This window comes from Pangasianodon hypophthalmus, chromosome 2 (assembly GCF_027358585.1).
Source record: "Pangasianodon hypophthalmus isolate fPanHyp1 chromosome 2, fPanHyp1.pri, whole genome shotgun sequence".
Taxonomy (NCBI): Eukaryota; Metazoa; Chordata; class Actinopteri; order Siluriformes; family Pangasiidae; genus Pangasianodon; species Pangasianodon hypophthalmus.
Window position 1 is genome coordinate 19,566,831 of NC_069711.1, and position 19,767 is coordinate 19,586,597.

The window sequence follows — 19,767 nt, forward strand, 5'->3', positions numbered from 1 at the left end:
GACTCAATGCAGAAGTCATAAAAGAAACATCTAAGAGAAAATTTTTATTTACAGAAAGATTAGTGTGCCTCAGACTTTTGCACAGTACCGTATATGCTCAAAAGCAATTTAAACGGCAGGATCTTAGTCTGTGTGTGTGTGTGTGTGTGTGCGTGTATGTGCGTGTGTGTGTGCATGCGTGTGTGTGTGTGTGTTGAATCCACTAACTGAGTGAAAAAGCAGCAGGAGCTTGATTGAGGCCAATGACAGGTTGTGGCATTTTATGATGCATTTATTTTTATTATTATTTTTTTTTTTACAGCCCCAGGTCCTGAGTATCCAGCTGAATGTTTTAATTACACATTTTATGCTTTTTCTCCACCATAATGAGGCCTGATTTCTAAAAGGGCTTTCTGATTTCATGCTGGGTTCCGCACTATTAAAAAAAAGTACAAACAACAACAGGCATGCTAAGCATGGGAAAGGGTCTGCTAAAGATGAGGAATTTTCTGTGTACTCTGGTTTAAATGTGATGGTATTAATTCAACCTCAGGCTCTATTCTTCCTGATGAAAAAAAAATGATGAGTCAGACACATGCAGTTATGAATCATCACTTATTTTAGTAGTTAAGTAAGGCATCACCTTTATGAGGCATTGACACAGGAATTGTTCTAAGCAAAATTATAATGATATAGAAAACCTAGATTAATTATCTGCTAGATCTAATATCTACTGTTACACTATGTACAGTGTGAACAATTGACTTGTAGTTAAGATATGTGCACATTTTACTGCATGTACAGGATTCTAAGCACATTAACAGTGTAAGAGTGATCATACTTGCCTGCATATGACATATACTATAAGTAAATCTGTCTTCCACTTAGTGCTTAAAGGAAAATTCCACCTTCATACACATTAAATATGTTTATATAGAAATATTCGTGATGTGCTTAGTGATTCTGCTTCTGATTTCTTGGTTGGCGCCATATTTTATTTATTCCTGTGAAAAGTTAGCGGTTGAGTGCCTCTCCTATATCACAAGGGGTCATTGCTAATGCAGTTACAATGGCATTTAATAGAAGAACATAATGGATAACAGTCAGGTTTCGCTGTTACCTCCTAACAACGAGAGCAAGAGCTTCTATTCATATTCGCCATTTTTCAGTGACATTCAATGTTATTTACATTTAACATTTATGGCATTTGGCAGACGCCCTTATCCAGAGTAACTTACATTTATCTCATTTATACAACTGAGCAGTTGAGGGTTAAGGGCCTTGCTCAAGGGCCCAGCAGTGGCAGCTTGGTAGTGCTGGGATTTGAACTCACGACCTTCTGATCAGTAGTCCAATATTGGACTTAATGTTAAAGTAAGTGGCTAAAATAAAATAAGCAGTATGTGTGGGGTCACTCATGAGCTTCACCATTAGTCTGATTTATCTTTTTGGTACCATATTTGGAAATTTCTATCTACCAAATCTCAACCTGGATCTAGCCAAGCATGAGATACTGTACATGGCAATCAGATGATAAATATTAATTATTACTAAATTTAAATAAAACGCTTATATGCAGGCAGGTCTATAAGTATTTGGACAGTGACACAATGTTTGTAATTTTGCCTCTGAACACCACCATAGTGGATTAGAAATGAAGCAATCAAGATGTGATTGAAGTGTAGAATTTCAGCTTTAATTCAAGGGGTTTAACAAAAATATTGCGTTAACCATTTAGGAATTACAGACATTTTTTACAGAGTTCCTCCATTACACAGGCTCAAAAGTAATGGTACAGTTGACTGATAAGCAGTTTCTTGGCCAGGTGTGGCCTGTTTCCTCCTTATTTCATGACAAGTTAAGGAGATAAGAGGTCTGGAGTTGATTCTGAGCGTTGAATTTGCATTTGGTAGCTGTTCATGGTGCTTCACAATACAGATGGGTAATGACCCAAAAAGTACCAAGAAAGCAACCCAAGGGCTTTTTAAGGCAAAGAAATGAAATGTTCTTAAATGTCCGATGACTTCGACCCAATTCAGCATGCTTTTCACTTACTGAAGACAAACTGAAGTGGAACGACCCACAAGCAAGCAGCAACTGAAGGCAGCTGGAGTAAAGGCCTGGCAAAGCATATTAAAAATAATCCTAATATTTATGATTATGTTAGTTTGTCCAATTACTTCTGAGCCTATGAAAAAGGAGGGACTGTAAAAATCTATAATTCCTAAACGGTTAATGCAATATTTTTGTTAAACTTGAATTAAAGCTGAAAGTGTACACTTCAATCACATCTTGATTGCTTCATTTCAAATCCATTGTGGTGGTGTACAGAGGCAAAATTATGAAAATTGTTTGACTGTCCGTGTGCTTATGGACCTGACTGTATCTACATGAAAATGTGTTTCTTGTCTGCCCTCCTCAAGGTATCTGTGCTCGCACAGACCATTTTAATGCTAGTAACAAACTCTTGCCATACGCATAGTTCTGCTGAATTGAAAATGAAAGCTTACTGAGTTGTTTTGCATTGAGTTTGTGCAATAAAATGAATCTGTGTTTCATAGATGTGGATATGTCTGAGCTAGAATTCTGATCATTTTTTTTACTGCAAACAACTTCTGATAGTAAAGTTCAGCTTTTATGCAACACTAACTATCAATTGCCTTGAAAGAGAGTCATGAGTGTGTTATTGGCTTTTCCCATGTGCTCAGTCTCCCATGTGTGAGTGTAGTGTGTTTACAGGCACGGGATCTCTTCGGGGTCTGGCAAAGAAAACAGCTGATCAGTGAAGGCATGAAAGACTGATTGCTGTCAATTATTAACATGCAAGCTCAGCAGAGGTTCAGATGGGCTCTGGAGAAACCGTTCGTGCCCTTGTGGATCAGATATCTCAGTTGATGCAAGCAGTCCAATTCCGTTTGATTTGGCCCCATGTCAGTGTGGCACTGTCACTAACTATTACACTTCTCTTTTTATATTTACAGTTTTACATCGTGTCTCCATCATGGGAGAGCTGAGTCTCAAAGCAGAGGCAGATAAAACATCGTGACAAGCTGCGGAAGCTCAAAGTTTTCATGGTTTTGATAAACACATCCTACTAACAAGGGAGATGAACACATGTCTAGTGGCAGACAGGCAAGCCAGTGCTTCAGGCTTATTTTAGGGGTCACACCCTGCAAAAACACGACACGGTGCAGCATTTCTTCTCTTCTCCATTTCAGAAACCATCAAAGTGTGGCATGGAGGTGCTCAGCAGGTGATATGCTAAACACAGCTATGGTGTGTTTTCATCTCAATTTGCACAGCGAGAGCTTCCATCTCGCCATCTCTGATGGAGAGCGGATAGAGATCTTTTCCTGCATTAGCACCACATTGTTTTAATCGCGTTCGTAATGCCTATCAAACGGCTGGAGTGTCCTCAAACAGCCTGCTCATTTGGAAAACAAATCAGCCATGGCCTTGTCATTTGATTAGTGCCAGTTCTGTTAGTCTTGCCTATTATCCTAATTATCTTTGTGGATGTGGGATGTGTGTGCCTTGGGGATGAACACTGACCTCCACTGACCCTCCGTCTTCTTCTGCTTGCTAAATAAAAAGCTGATAAATGCCACAAATTAATCACGCCTGATAAGCAATTGACTGTTTTTAGCCTATGTTGTATCTTATCAGAGGTGTGCTTGTGTGTGCTTGTGTGTGCTTGTGTGTATATGTGTGTGTGTGTGTGTGTGTGTGTGTGTGAGATTGTATTCCCAACTGCAGGTATCTAGGCACAGAGCCTTGCTTTGTCAGATACCGGTATAAAACAGTTTGAACCTGTTATCTGTGATCCAGGACAGACTACCGGATGAATCAATTCAGTAGGCAAATATCCACCATTAGGTTTTTAGGAGATATCAATCTGTCGAAAATGAAAAGTGAGAGCAGCTGATGTGTTACCGTTGGTGTCGGTTACGATGACTAAACCCACCCAACAAGTCTAGCTTCATTATTTTTGAAGGAACTCGATGACTGTTTTCTTAAACTCGTGTGTGAGTATGACATCCTTCAGTTCGGAGTGAAAGGTTTGCCCTGTTTTGCCCATAGGCAAAAAGCATGCAGATAAAGAAAGCTGGAATGAATAAGGCAGAGACCTGGTTCGATGACATCTCCTGGTATTGAGCTTTTGTTTTGTATCAACTACACCAACTTTCGACGGCTTAATTGCTTTTGGTCTTGGGACTGTCTTGTTTGATAAAGGCAGGTGAAAAGCGGTGAAATATTAATGACTCTACACCCATGTTGTCCTCTGTGAAACTTTGCATGTTCCTCACAACACTACCTAGATGTTAAAAAGCCGTTGTTAAAACAGGGATTCCTTGTCAGTGTGTGATTTCAGCAACATTTCGTACAATATAGTTAACACTTTGCATACAAGTACTGAACAGAACCTAATATGTTTGCGTTTAGATCTGTGTGTTGTTCATTTTTGGCTTCATCACTCTGTGCACTTCCAGTATTTATCCTTAAGCATTTGGAAATGCTCCAAAGTTCTTTTATTAATATCAACAAGTGGCGCAGTGAAATATTTACCCCCCTGTGTGTGCTGTAAACATTGTAGGATCCATAATAACCACTTACACTTTTAACGTGACTGTGTTTCCAGACAGTACAGTGTGTGTGATGATGTGTTAGTTCGCTCAGCTGTTAGAGCAGCTGGTGAAAGCAGACCTGGGTGAGGGTTTAGAGGATGTGACCATCGCACATTGGAGCCTTTAATTTTTAAAGATCTTTTATCTGCGTGGCTAAGCACGACAAATCAGCTTCAGAGGCTCCATCTGTCCATCTGACACGTGCATTGTGAGTTACTAAACCTGTCCCTTTACGAATCGTGAATGCATGTACAAATAATACATACTCTCTGGATGTATTTAACTATGTGAAAGCCTATTTTCGCCAACTGAAGGCAAAAGTATACCATTTACTAAGTCTTAATAGTTCGGAAAAGTATCTATATTATGTCTTAGTAAAATTTACTTTAAAAGTTTCCCGAAATGATGACTTAATTCTACTGCAGTCAGGATTCATATTAGATAACACGATCAACAGAGCATTTGAAAAGGTTCATTCACCTTATTATTTAAATGCTCACTCAAGTTTGCACTATTTCTTTTTTAATTATTCATGTCAGATTTTATTTTTCAACTCATCTCACTGCCTTTAGTTGGCAGTGTACTCGAAGTTCACTACTCTTCCAGGATACTCATGACAGGATACAACTACTCCTCTCTGCTACTAGAAACACTTAGTGCACACAAAAATCTTATTTACATATTTTCCACCAACAACTTTGTACATGGCCTAAGGGTTGCAGTTTAGCACAGTTAGTACCGGCTCTGGAAATTCTTGGAACGTTTAAAAAAAAAAAAAATGACAGAAAATATTTTCTTTATGAAATTCTGCCAAAGCTTAACCCCCGATAGTAGCCAAATTGAATTCCCCGTGTGTTCAGGTGTTCACTGGGGTTGAGGTCAGGGCCTGTGCAGGCCACCCATTTTCTTTCTTTCACCTCACTTTGTGTGCAGGGGCATTGTCATGCTGGAACAGGTTTGGGTTAGACCTCTTAGTTCCAGTGAAGGGAAACCATATTGCTACAGCATACGAAGGCATTCTAGACAATTGCGTGCTTCCGACTTTATGGCAACAGTTTGTAGAAGCCTCATGTACGAGTATGATGGTAAGCTGTCGACATCCTTTTGGCCATATGGTGTAGCATGTATGTCTCATTGTTCAGTGGAAGTTAGCTTCAATCTGGTCTTTCACCTATTTCAAAAGGCTTAATCGAGGTCAGAGTAGAGAGTGTGCTTTTAACCTGCAATGCTTATAGAATCACAACTACAAAGATTGGCTTCTACAGTAGAATGACATAACTGCGTAAGGAAGTTTAACATGAGGAATATGGACCACTCTACAGTAACAAGCCCCATGATAGGAAGTAAACATGGTATCCTGGTGAAAAACAAGGAACCCAATGATTCTGTTAAGGACTATTCACAGCTTCCAGCCACACCAGTGTACTGTACAAGAGCGGATTACTGCTCGAGGTGGATTAGCCATTCAGTAACTTAAAAAAATTCGCTTCCTAGGTTTTGGCATAATTTGGGGGAAAAAAAGAGCCTCTGTTATAGTCAGCTCAATCAAGTGCTCTACTGATTATGTACTGTTCTCTGTAAATATGTGTTAATTTTAAAATTATAACAGGCATGCTGAGAAAATTGAGCTAACCTGCAGGCTTTCAGCATAACTAGGAAAATTTTTTAAAATAAAATAAATGTTAATGATGCCTGTTTTTGTGGTGCCTCTTTATTATAGTCAGCTTGATCAAGCACTCTAGTGATTATGTGCTGTTCTCTTTAAATAGCTCCAGATCCACCACAGCTCTGACGGAGATAAAGCTCTTACTAAAAATGAATGAATGATTTAATGAACGAATGAACTCAGTAAAACCTACAGAGTTAATTTGCAAGTATGGCAAAAATAAGAGAATTGTTAATTGTATAGTGCATCTGGAAAAACCACGGCTCCATAAAAAGGTCACCATGTGTCCTGGTATGAGTCTTCTCAGGCTCTGCTGACTTTTCTCACATGCATTTCCTATTTTTATAAAGAGATAAAAGAGAAATTTTATGATGGGAACAAAGCATTATTATTAGCAGCCTAATTAAGGGAGCTGATCATTGTCACTCTGAATCAGTAAGACACTGACTGGTAAGGCCTGTAGATATAAAGGCACATGATCACACATTATAATGTCTTATAGAGGGAAAAAATATGGCTGGAGTGCTATTTTGTCACACTCACGTGCTTATGAGTGTAATTTTTAAACAGCATCACATTGGTTTTGTGCTCCACATGCCTTCAGCTGAGTGGGAACTAGAATCTGTTCTCTGCTGAATAAAAGATTCACTTCATAATTTTCAAAGACAAGGGTGAGTGCAAGTTAATTCGACCAATTATCCCTAATAAAGTGTTAGAGACGTAATTGATAATTAAGTAAATTGCTGTAATTACACGGTGCCTCCGCTCAGTTGGCCTCTGTGGCTGTTCGCCTTCTCACACAGGCGCAAGAGGAGGAAACCTTTCCGAGAAGGAGCAGCAGCAGGGGAAATCATGCTTCCATGTAGATTTGAATTTGACGTGAATTGAATTGTGGGTGTGTGAACATTCCAGCCACAGCTTTTCATTTTGCTGCGAAGGTCCCAGCTGACATTGTGATTTCATTTGGAATTTCTTGATTTTCTGTTAGAGTTATCGATACCTCTGTGCCCAAGTCAACAAATAGACTGAACACTCAGAAATACATGCTTTTACTTAGAGAAGGCCGTGAACTTTTTAAGAGCGTGTAACCGCGTATGACCGCACTGAAATATGGATTCTGCTCTTTGCTCTTTTTTAACTCCTAAATAAAGTTGTTTGCTTTAATGAATAAAAGTTTATAATATACTGTATTAGTATATTTATTTTATATTATTTTTCATTTTTTGTAAATTTCAGTTTAGTTTTTTAATTATTTGTCATGAGCTCAGTTTTTTGTATAATTTGTTATAAAGTCTGGTTTTTTATTTGTTATGAATTCTTTTTATTTTTTAGCCGTAGTCAACGTTATATTTTAAAATTTGACCCTTTTGCATTAAAATATATATATATATATATATATATATATATATATATATATATATATATATATATATATATATATATATATATATATATATATATTTGTTTTTGTTATTTTGCTGTCATACGAACTCAGACAATCAAGGTCCATTTTTCCTATTATACTACAGCACTGTTGAGCTCTTGCTCCTCATTTGTCAAACAGTGTTGATTAATTTTCTATAACAGCACGGCTTGGACAGTTCCTGATGCAAGGCACATCTCAGATTTATATTAATGCGCTTGTTCTAATACTTTATCATTTCAATGTTAACAAATTGCACATGGACTTATATGGTGGACACACAAACGGATTTAAAAATCGTATATAATTGTTGATCTGGTGTTTTTTTTGCAAGGAGATGTTTGTTTAGCATTTTGGAAGCAGTGTTAGTGCTTTGTAACAGTCAGTAAGTTTTCAGTTTGGGCTTTCAGTATGACATGCCATTCATAAACTAATTAAAAAAACTGTAATCACTGGCATACTGCTGTGGTATAAGAGCACTTCAGGACATGCTGTTATTGGAAACTAATCAACTTCAGGGCTAACCACATAATACCACCCCATCATTGATTATTTTCCTTTTAAAGTATGCCTTGTTGTGTTTTTCTTCCTTACGTACATGACAGAGAGATTTACTCCATGTTACACATTATGCGATCCTCCAGCTTTTCACTGGAAATTGTTAACAGTGTGATGTTAAAATGCAAACAGGCTTTGACAGACTTTTTCCCTGTGCATTCATCTAATGCACCCAATCATCTTGAATAAGCGTGACTCATACCCATCCATCCATCATGCCTAAAGCTCAGTCCCTCCTCTGTCTGATGAACTCCAGATCCCAAAGTGCACGCTTGACTTGTGAATGAGGTGCATCAGTGTGGCGGATTTGTGCCTGTAATTTTGGACGATTGTCCACAATGCTAAAGGGAACAGAGGGCCTTCTGTGCAGCAGGTCATTCAGAAAGGCCTGTTGCTTAGGAGCAGAAGAAATGTAGTGAAAAGAAACTTGCTGAGAGGGCATGTAGAGCTTTTTTTCTGCTTCACAGTAATTTGTGAGCAACTGGTATCCCATACTGTGCTATACAGAACAGAACAAAAAAAGGCCTCTCAGCTATTAATTCCGGTGTGTGGTACTCAGGTTCCAAATGGAATAAAATTGTTCTCACATACTGGTTTGTACTGTATACTCAAGAAGCACATTGTGCAGACCATTACCACTGTTTTATGTTTGGAACAGCCACATAGTACCACTATTAGCCCATAGGCACACATGGTGTAAACTGGGGAGGAAAAAAAGAAAGCAGCCTGGCTGTGTTGGATGTGTAAGCAGAGCTGTTGTTTTTCTCATCTTCTATCACTTTTGGCTTGACAGGACTCAGGTTGAATGTGTTGTTCTTGAGATTAAACATGACCTGATGTTGTTATTATTATTTATGCTGGACTGTGTGTCTGATCATGTCCTTCATCTCATCCTGTTTTCTCCTGAGATAAAGTTGGGTTGGGTTTTTGAGTTCATGTACCTTGCTGCATACATGGCAGCTTGATATTCGCTGGCTTATCCCAGAGTTGTTTACTTGTCACTTGAGCTCTTGCTTGGCCTGGCGCTCAGCGTCTGCTATCACACATGCTCTGCTATGTCATGAGGTGACAGCGGAGTACAAGCTGACAAATTGTCACAGGGGGTTAAGATAGCTTTCATGACCACTGGAGTGCCAGGCCAGTAAGTCAATAATCTGGGCAGAAACAGAAAGAGAAATGTGCAACCTTGTTTTCTGGTTTGTTAATTTCTCTCTTTTTTTGGTCTGGCTATGCTTACAAATTATACAGGGATAGACACAGGAGTTCACTAATTCTAATGATTAGGACCAATATTGTGATGTGATATTGTCATTACATCCACACTCTTAATTGTCAGTGCTCTGAAGATTTCATAATATTATGAATTTCAACCAGTGATGGAAAAGTTTAAAGTAATTTTTCATTAATATACTTAAATATCCTCCTGATAATATTTGGAACTCTTGAACTATTACTTAATTACATGTCCTTGAAAAGAAAGGGCCTGATGTGACACTGGCCCCTACTGAATTTTTTTTAAGTTTTGGGAGGTGAGAATAAACCAGAGAACCCAAAGGAAACCTACGTGAACATTTGGAAAATTCCTTACAGACAGTAACCTGAGCTCAGGATCAAACTGGGGACCCTGAAGCTCAGAGGCAGAAATGCTAGCCGCTGCACCATCATGCCGCCTGTTATTTTTATCTCTAAATGTCCATTTGTACTGAGATCTGCTTGCACCTAAATTCGTTTTGCATCTAAATGACAATACACTATGTGGCCAAAAGTATGCAGACCCCTGACCATCACCGCCTTGTGAGCCTTCCCCAAACTGTTGCTGCAAAGTTGGAAGCACACAGTTGTATAGGATGTCTTTGTATGCTGGAGCATTACAATTTCTCTTCACTGGAACTAAGGGGCCCAAACCTGTTCCAGCATGACAGTGCCCCTGTGCACAAAGGGAGCTCCATGAAGACATGGTTTGGCAAGTTTGGAATGCTGACTGCACCCCAGGCCTCCTCGCCCGACATCAGTGCCTGATCTCACTAATGCTCTTGTGGCTGAATGGTTAAATTCCCAAATCCACGTTCCAAAATCTAGTATAAAGCCTTCCCAGAAGAGTGGATATTATTATAACAGCAAAAGAGGACTAAATCTGGAATGGGGTGTTCAAAAAGCACATATGGGTGTAATGATGGTCAGGTGTCCAGAAACTTTTGCCCGTATGATGTACATAGTAACATTTAATTAACTTCATTTTTGGAAGAATCAACTGCACAACATTATGTATACAAACCAAATTGGGCCCACACACACAGTTATTTCATTATGAAATCTGTTCAGAGTTACTCAACTGGACTTTGTGTCCTAAGAGTGTTGTTACCACATAAAAAAACAACATTGTATCCTATCCAAACAAAGTAGAGCAATCGAGCTAGAATATGTGAGTCTAATATTGTCAGTTAGCAGAAAACTGTGGGCCAAATATGGTTGAGATTAGACACATAAAAGCCCGTTATGGCAACGGCAAGTGTATTGTGAGCCTAAAGTGGTCCAGTGTGTAGCATTTCAACTTTGGGCTGAAGCTGTAAACATGTGGTCTCTTCAACATGTTGCTGTTTTATGGCCGTGTTCTGGCTGCCAGATTCGGATGAATTCATTGCTGTAATTCCACGGTGATATGTGGGCCAGATGAAGTGGTTAGTGTGGGCCATCCCTGGGTAATTACACATTTGATATCAGGGATTGTTTATACAAATCTTAAACAGGGTGGAGTCATTGACAGTTTGCAGTGCGGATCATGGTAGACAGTTGGTATTAGTATTAGCAATGTTAGGTAAATTTGTCATATTACTAATACAACACCACAATTTAGTATTCATATTTAATCATATTAAACCCCTCAAAATTGGACCTCTTACTGACTTGCTTGATTAGTAAGGATACACGGTTCACAGTGTAGCAGTCTTTGTGTGTGTGTGTGTGTGTGTGTGTGTGTGTGTGTGTGTGTGTGTAATATACCAACCTCATACAGTTTGGTAACACTCAGTTTCTAAGAATAAATATTTCTAACCTTCAGCTAAGTGAATCAAACGCCCACTGCTCCTTAAACTGATGTCCTGATAGTGTTCTGAAAGCCACCCTGAAGGTGAACACATCTTCCCTTTGAATCAGCAGTACTTTAGTGTATCTTTCCAACATCTCCTCTACAATAAAACCCTCACACCCAAACAGCTAAATGAGCACAACACGAGCGAATGTAATAGCAGGTGTCCTTTCATGGGAATCAAACCAGTTTGTGTGATACTGTGATATGAGCACAGTGTATCGTATATTTATTTACAGGGAACCACTTTCTTTAGAAAACCACTTTGGTTTAGTAAGACACAATGTAGATGATGTAAACCATGGCACCTACATATTAAAAGAATTACAAAGCATCCATCATTGTGCGATTGTGTGTGAAGTGTTTAAAAATCTGGTGTGGAAATAACTTGTTTTAAATGGAAACATATCATTTCTTTGAGATGCGCTTGAGACTGAAAACACTTTCAGAGCCCTTTCAATTCAAATTAGCCTGGGTTTATTTGTTCATTTGTTTATTAATTTTTTTTTTTTTTTTTTTTTAAAAATAGACCCGTGGCTATAAACATAAATTAGCTAGGATTACTGATCACTATTTTTTTTTTTGTTTACAGATTTTTTTTTTTATTATTATTTTTAATACAGAATTTGCCGATTGATGACGCGTTAACAAAAGACACTTTATGACACTTTATTTGAAGATCTTTTTCACCATCATTGGCGTTGTCCAGCTTTGACCGTTGCTGCATCTACCTTGCCTTGTTCACCGCAAATCCATCCACTGTGCTTGGGCCTCATAATAATAATTGCAAGGGGTTTTGGGTAGCAGGCCACGTCCGCATCTGCTTTGATGTGGGCTTTGCCAAAGGATACGTTAAGGGTGCATAGAGAGCACTCATTAGTGCCTTTTGAAGCCTAAAATAAGAACTGGGACATCCTATAGCCGAGTGGACCTATCAGGGACGTGCAAACGAAGACCTCAAGTGCACCATTTGAGATAGGGCTGCAGCACTTCTCCTTTAAACCAAACAGAATTTTTCTCCCTCCTGCTGGCTATCAAGAACATGGGTTTCAGTGGTTCACATGATCATCTTAGTATTTTCAAGTGGCATTTAAATGATGTGCAACACTGCAGCAGTAGTGCAAGTATTAAATTACTTGGTTGGGTAAATTTTCTCCATTGCAAACGTAACCCAGCCTGTTTTTAAAATCTCGATGCACTGCACCTAGAAATAACTTTCTGGGCCAGTATCATAGATTTCACAACATCCCAATACATCACATCCCTGGTCTCTGTCCTTGACATTTATTTATCACTTTTGTCTTTTTTTTTTTTTTTTTTTTTTTTTATAATTTGAAATGCTTTATAGGTCATTACTTAGAACCTATTCCTTTACAAACTGTATAAATTTCTTTAGTTTATTAACATCTTTTTAAAAAATCAGTAATTACAATCAGCCCAAGCAGAAACTACTAGTCAAAAGAATAATCCTAGCATATGTTTTTTCCCACTTTATTAATACACAGAATGGTGCAGGTCTGCCTGTCTTAATAGGAAAGCCAGCCAAACATATGTTAAACAAAAAAAAAAAAGCCATCTAATCATCCCACAGAAACGCTCCTGTTCAGCTCGAAGTGTGTGGTCTGATGACCCTGGGTGTGCTTGAATGACGTTGAAGGTTGTTTTCGTCTGAACGAGAGGCAGAGGTGTAGACATGAGAGACAGAGACACTGCTGCGGTTTCTCACTATGTAAGAGTTGAGGGAGGAAGGGATGAAGAGAGCTGGAGTAGATATTAAAAGATGATTGAGCGTGGGCTGTCTTGGCTCCGGAGGGAGACCGTAAAGTCTGCATCAATCGGCAAGGGGATAAAACAACATGGCAACCAAAAAACAGATCCCACAAGAAAGAAAGCAACAAGGGGGGAAAAAAGAAAAATAATGTGGTGTAGAAATTGTTCGTGTTTCAACATTGGGCCACAGTGGAGATGGTGAAATAACAACAGTTTGTGGCCTTGCCTACCTCACGTGCATTTTAGTTCGTATGATTATGATTTATGCCTGTGACTCCTTAGATTTTTTTTCCTCGACAAATCTGTTATATGAGAAAATGTGTAAGTCACTGCTGTTTATTCATTAGATCTGCATCTTCTTCTCTTTTCAATGACCATTCATGAACTTACTAATTGAAACCTGGATTGATGCATCACATAAGTCCAGTTAAGCTCTCTTAATGCAAAATACAGACAACTGAATTTATGTGGTCCAGTGATCAGTTACACGCACCACACCTGGTTTTGGAAACAGTTTTCATGCATGAATAAACTTAGCAAACTTTTCGTACAAACATATGGAAGTCTAGGGAAAAAAATAAAAGCATAAGTAAATATAAGAACATTGGTACACTCGTGTTGAAATGGAAAGGTGTATAGATATAGAAAAGATAGAATAAATATCATTAACCCCCTTAAGCCTACACTCACCCTTCACTTTATTAGGAACACCTGCACATTCATACAGTTGTCTAATCCAATCATGCCAATCATATGGCAGCAGCAGTACAGTGCATAAAATCCTGCAGATGCAGGTCAAAGGCTTCGGTTAATGTTCACATCAAACATCAGAAGGAAGAGAAAATATGATCTCTGTGACTTTGATCGTGACATGGATGATGGTACCAGATGGGCTGCTTTGAGTATTTCAGAAACTACCGATCTCTGGGGAATTTCATGCACAACAGCCTTTAGAGTTTGCACAGAATGGTGCGAGAAACAAAAAACATCCTGTGTGCAAAGGCTCTGCAGGCTGAAACACCTTGTTGATGAGAGAGATGAGAGGAGAATGACTACGAACAAGAATCTGAGGCTATCATGGGCACAGACTCAAGCACACTGGACAGTTGAAGACTGTCTTTTTCCAGTCTTTAACTGTTGACTGGTATCTACCTGATTTAATGCATTGCACTTCTGCTAAATGATTGGCTGATTAGATAATTGTATGAATTTACTCAGGGTACAGGTGTTCCTAATAAAGTGGACGGTGAGTGTACTTGTGTGTCAACAGGAGACAGACTTTATTATCACAGAACCAGCCAGACTATGTTTCTCCTCTTAGTCATAGAACAGTTCACTGTTTTTCCCGTACCAGAGCTGATCAAACCAACTACACTTCTCACATTTCTGAACAAGACACTCTGATTGGTTGTACTATGATGTGCTAGAAGCACATCTAAATTGTCATTCTGTACATCACTAACAAAGATAAGGCAGACAAAAAAATGCTTAATATACCAAATGCTGTACACCATGCAGAAGGACATAACATCTGTTGTTTTCTTCCCTCTAAATATTATAAATATAGTTAGCCCAAAGTCTCAGGATTCGCAGGGAAAGAGAAAGAACAGGGAAGCAGTGATGCTCTAAACACAGTGGTGATCTCATTCCACCAGCAGAATGACTGCAGAAAGGCTTGTTAAAGGTCACGTTCATAATGCTACATAACACGCATATAAGCCCTTCATGACAACTGACATCAATCTACATAAACTTGTAATAAATTGCTTCAACAGCTGTCCACGGTCATAAGGACCGTTTCAGCAATTTTAATGTCAAAGTTGACATAACACCTGAGGCAAGTGACATAAGGTTATATTGTGACACTTTCCGGGATGACTTAGGTCAAAAGCTAACTGACTTTGTAGCTCAGTGTCATAACTTCTATGTTGCCAAAAATCTGTCAGTTTACATATACACTCACCGTGCACTTTATTAGTAACAACCGTACACCTGCACATTCATGCTGTTATCTAATCAGCCACTTATCTGGCAGCAGCGCAATTCAAAAAATCATGCAGATACAGGTCAAGAGCTTCAGTTAATGTTCAACATCAGAATGGGGAAAAAGTGTGATCTCTGTGACTTTAACCGTGGCGTGGTTGTTGGTGCCAGAAGGGCTAGTCTGAGTATTTCATTAACTGCTGATCTCCTGGAAATTTCACACCCAAGAGTCTCTAGAGTTTATGCAGAATGGTGCAAAAAAAAAAAAAAACGTCCTTTGTGCTGAGGGTCTGCAGGCTGAACCACCTTGTTGATGAGAGAGATCAGAGGAGAATGACCAGACTGGCCTGAGCTGACAGCAAGTCTATCAATTCAAATAAGCACTCTTTACAACCGTGGTGACAAGAAAAGCATCTCAGAACGCACAACACATCAAACCTAGAGGTGGAGTTCAGTGGAGAGGTCCAGTTTGGGTGAGTCTGTGCCCATGATAGCCTCACATTCCTGCTCTTAGCTGACAGGAGTGGAACCTGATGTGGTCTTCTTCTGTTGTAGCCCATCCACCTCAAGATTCCATGTTTTGTGCATGCTGAGATGCTTTTTTCATCATCATGGTTGTAAAGAGTGATTGAGTTACTATATCCATCCTGGCAGCTCAAACCAATCTGGCCATTTTTCTCTGACCTTTCTTATCAACAAGCTGTTTCCACCTGCAGAACTTTCGCTCAGTCAATGTTTTTTTTTGTTTCTCGAACCATTCTGTATAAACTCTAAAGGCTGTTGTATGTGAAATTCCCTGGAGATCAGCAGTTACTGAAATACTCAAACCAGCCCATCTGGTACCAACATCCATGCCACAATCAAAGTCACAGAGATCACACTTTTTCCCCATTCTGATGTTTGATGTGAACATTAACTGAAGCTCTTGATCTGTATCGGCGTGATATTTTGCTGCCACGTGATTGGCTGATCAGATAACTGCATGAATGTGTAGGTGTACAGGTGTTCCTAATAAAGTGGACGAAAAGTATATGTTAGTGAAAGCAAGATGTTATGACTTTTTTTTTTATTATTATTATTATTTTTTGAGTATGCCTTTATACCTAACTTATAAGGGTTTATAATGGCTTATGTAGACGAAGCGTACATCGATTAAAGTGGTACCATTACTGTCAAATAACCTAGCAAGTGTGTGTTCTGGGGACGTAACCACATACATTATTCATAATAAAAAGAATGTGTTCTGAACAGATACAAATATAGATACATATAGAAGGCGCTTGCTAGAAAGGTTCACACGGCTTCTGGCTGAGACTAGAGGTGTGCATCAAGACTGGGGTTGTGAAGGGAGAAAAAACACGTTCAACATGATTATGTGGCATTGACTGATGCGTTTGCAGCATCCTTAGTTACTGCCTGGTTGAGATTGTGGTGGTTTTAATTTGTAACTTTTTATTTTTTTAAGTGTTTTCCAGGGGGTATAGTGATAAGGTTCATATTTACTTTAGGAAGAAACAGAATGAACTAAAAAAAAAAAAAAGTTTCTGTTTAGGCCACGCTTGCTTCGTGTTTAAATCCAAAATCATCCTTTTCCTATTTTTCCAGTAATTTGCTCTGCATTTGGGAAACATTCGAATGGACATATAAGTCAAGTACTGCTGTGTAACCATATCATCACCATATAACTGAAGGTCAGTTAGGTCATCTGGTAGCGAGTCTGTAATTGATGGCATTGTGGTGCTTAAGAGAGAAAAATTCTCTGCAAGCAACAGCGTAATAACATTACACATTTTTCATTCAGTACTTGATGTTTCCAGGAAATCTGGCATTAAGCATTATTGGCATCAAGCAAATCATGAGGATTTGCTTAAGGCATGCTGGCTTGGGTGCTACCTCACCTGACACCACTGCCCTATACTCTCGAGTCCAAGCTAAATGAACTTAACTACACATGTGCTCTTCATTATCCAGTTAAATAAATTGCAGACATCATCATCTGCTAAACACATACACATTTAGGGCCTGCTGTGGATATCTCATCCCCAACCACTACAGGTGTCTGTCATTTTTCCCCTCCATCAATGCTGTTTCAGTCTCAACCATCAGAGAGAGATCTGATGTCATACGACAAGTCTCACGCACACATTACAGCTTTCCCTTTCTATTTATGAAGCCCAGGAGACTAACCTGGACAGAGCATTCCCTTTCAAGCCCTCATGACATTCACGCCTAGCTGTTGATGCCCCTCTGGTGTTTTTATTAATCTAAAGATTGCGCATGGTTGATGTTTGCTACTAATTCTAGACGGCTAACATTTCAGGAGATTAGAGCATGTAAAGTAGCCTTGGTGCTCGGCCAAGTCGGCGGGCCAGCTTCACTTCCACCCTGGGATTATATCTCAGGTTACAGATTCACAATCAGTCTGACGCCTTTGGCACCACTGGGAGGAATCGAGGAAAGATTAACAAAATGTTTTGTTGTGAAGTCGGTACAGTAATTTATCTGAAGCAGTGTTCATCCTTGAAATGTCTGAAGGTGACGGACGTAGAGAGAGATATTAACTTAGAAATAAGGGTCATGTTGCTCTCTAATCAGTGTTTCAGAAACAGCCTGAGAGAATTAGATTTCGGACTCAGTGGAAATTCAATATTACAGTGAATAAGCCAGTGTTATTCGGTTAGTAGTGCTACATTGCTCTGAATAAAAAAAAAATATTATCTAATGTGCTTTCAGTTTGTAGAATTAAGAAGTTGGGAAGAAAGAAGGGTCACAGGCCCTGCGGCAGGCCTAGGATTTTAACTTGCAGCCTTCTGATCACAAGAACAGAACCATAAGGTCATAGTTTAATATTAAAGTTATTCACATTATTAAGTAACTACTTGAACCATTTAGTAACTACCCAGAAAGAAATAAGAAAGGTATATAGTTTTGAGAGTGAGGAATGGACATGCGACAGGTTACCACAGCTGTTAATGACTAATCAGTTCAGTAATCAGTAATAATAATAAACTTTTGTTTTCTAATTTGTTTTGCATTGGGTTTTTCATGCAGAACCATGTGGAGTGGCCAGAACAATGGGAGTCAGCACGGTCATGTGACTGCCAGAATGGAGACCAGTTTGCCCATGGGGACCCCAAGCATCTCGGTATCACAGCACCAAGCTCCTAAAAAGTTTGCTCCTGTCGTGGCACCCAAACCCAAGTTCAACCCGTACAAGTCTCCAGGGGACACTACACACGACATTGCAGGTAAGACTACACAAACTCATCATTTGTGGAATTATAAGGGTCTCGGTATCTCCATTATAAACATTATGTTGAATATAAATATAGAAATTAGACAAATATATTTTATAGATTAATAGCGTAACAAACTGGCTCACACTATAGCTCATCTGTTTGCCTCTGTTGTGTGTGTTGAGACTGGAGGAGTGTATATGGCAAAGGAATGTCTGCTAATACCCAGTTCAACCCATACAGTCATTTTATTAGGGAGACCTGTACACCATTCATGCAGTTATCCAATCAGCCAATCATGTGGCAGCAACGCAATGCATAACATCATGCAGTTACAGGTCAAGAATTTCAGTTAATGTTCACATCAACCATCAGAAGAAATGTGGAAGAAATGGGGAAGAAATGTGAACCCTGTGACTTGGTTGTTGGTGCTAGACAGGCTGGTTTGAATATTTCAGAAACTGCTGATTTTTACTCCTACTATGGTTGATATTTTCACACTCATCAGTCTCTAGAGTTTGCACAGAATAGTGCGGGGGGAAAAAAAAAACATCCAGCATGTTGCAATTGTGTGGTTGGAAATGATTTCATGTAAGAGAAGTCAGATGAGAATGGCCAGACTGGTTCAAGCTGACAGGAAGGCTACGGTAACTCAAATAACTACTCAAATGACTACAACTGTGGTGAGCAGAAAAGCATCTCAGAATGCACAATATGTTGAACTATGAGGCTCATGGGCTACAACAGCAGAAGACCACAATGGCTTCTGCTCCTGTCAGCCAAGAACAGGAATTTGAGTCTACAGTGGGCTGAGACCAATCAAGACTGGAGAAAGACCAGGCAATGTTTTTCCATTCTTCAGCTGCCTAGTTTAGCCCACTGGCCAAAAAAAAAAAAACTAAACATTATATGTTGGCTTTTTGCGCTGCGTTTGAGTTTGCTCAGTTTTATCAGTGTTTTCACATCAGTGTTTTCCTGATTCTGAAAAGATGTTTCACCCATGCATACTAAAAACCAGTGGTAGGATTAAAGAACGAGTAGATCGTGCTATAGATACAGCATCAGGGTCCATTGCCCCATCATGAAGTGTATTAAGTTTAAACATAACTACATACTTGAAATGAAAACTTTTCTTTTGTGAAAGTCAGTAAGTTGAACTTACTTGTCTGCTGCTCAGCTATAAATAAAAAACGCTAACATCTCATACACTTGTCTCAGGCACCTGGTGACTGATTTGTCCATGCCTAATTTCAAACTGCTAGAGGTCAGAGAAGTCTACTTAGATGATTTGTTTCCTGACTTCTGAGAAGTTATATAGATTTTCAAGGCATATTAAATTCACAAGTGTTTCTTCAGTGACTGTTGATCCACATGCAGAGAACAAAAAAAGTGGTATTTATGAATTCATCTATTGAATCTATTCATTAGAATATCTATTAGTC

At 39.0% G+C, this 19,767-nt stretch overlaps 1 protein-coding gene across 8 annotated transcripts in view; it reads left to right on the forward strand.

The window, feature by feature from the left end:
* lpp (LIM domain containing preferred translocation partner in lipoma) overlaps positions 1–19,767 on the forward strand; it is a 238,827-nt gene that overhangs the window by 89,637 nt on the left and 129,423 nt on the right. For all 8 annotated transcript variants that reach the window (XM_053227591.1, XM_053227583.1, XM_053227577.1 and 5 more), the window contains one exon: positions 18,141–18,337. In XM_053227591.1, coding sequence (XP_053083566.1) covers positions 18,145–18,337 — 193 coding nt within the window. In that variant the 5' untranslated portion in view covers positions 18,141–18,144. The remainder of the gene's footprint in view (positions 1–18,140; positions 18,338–19,767) is intronic.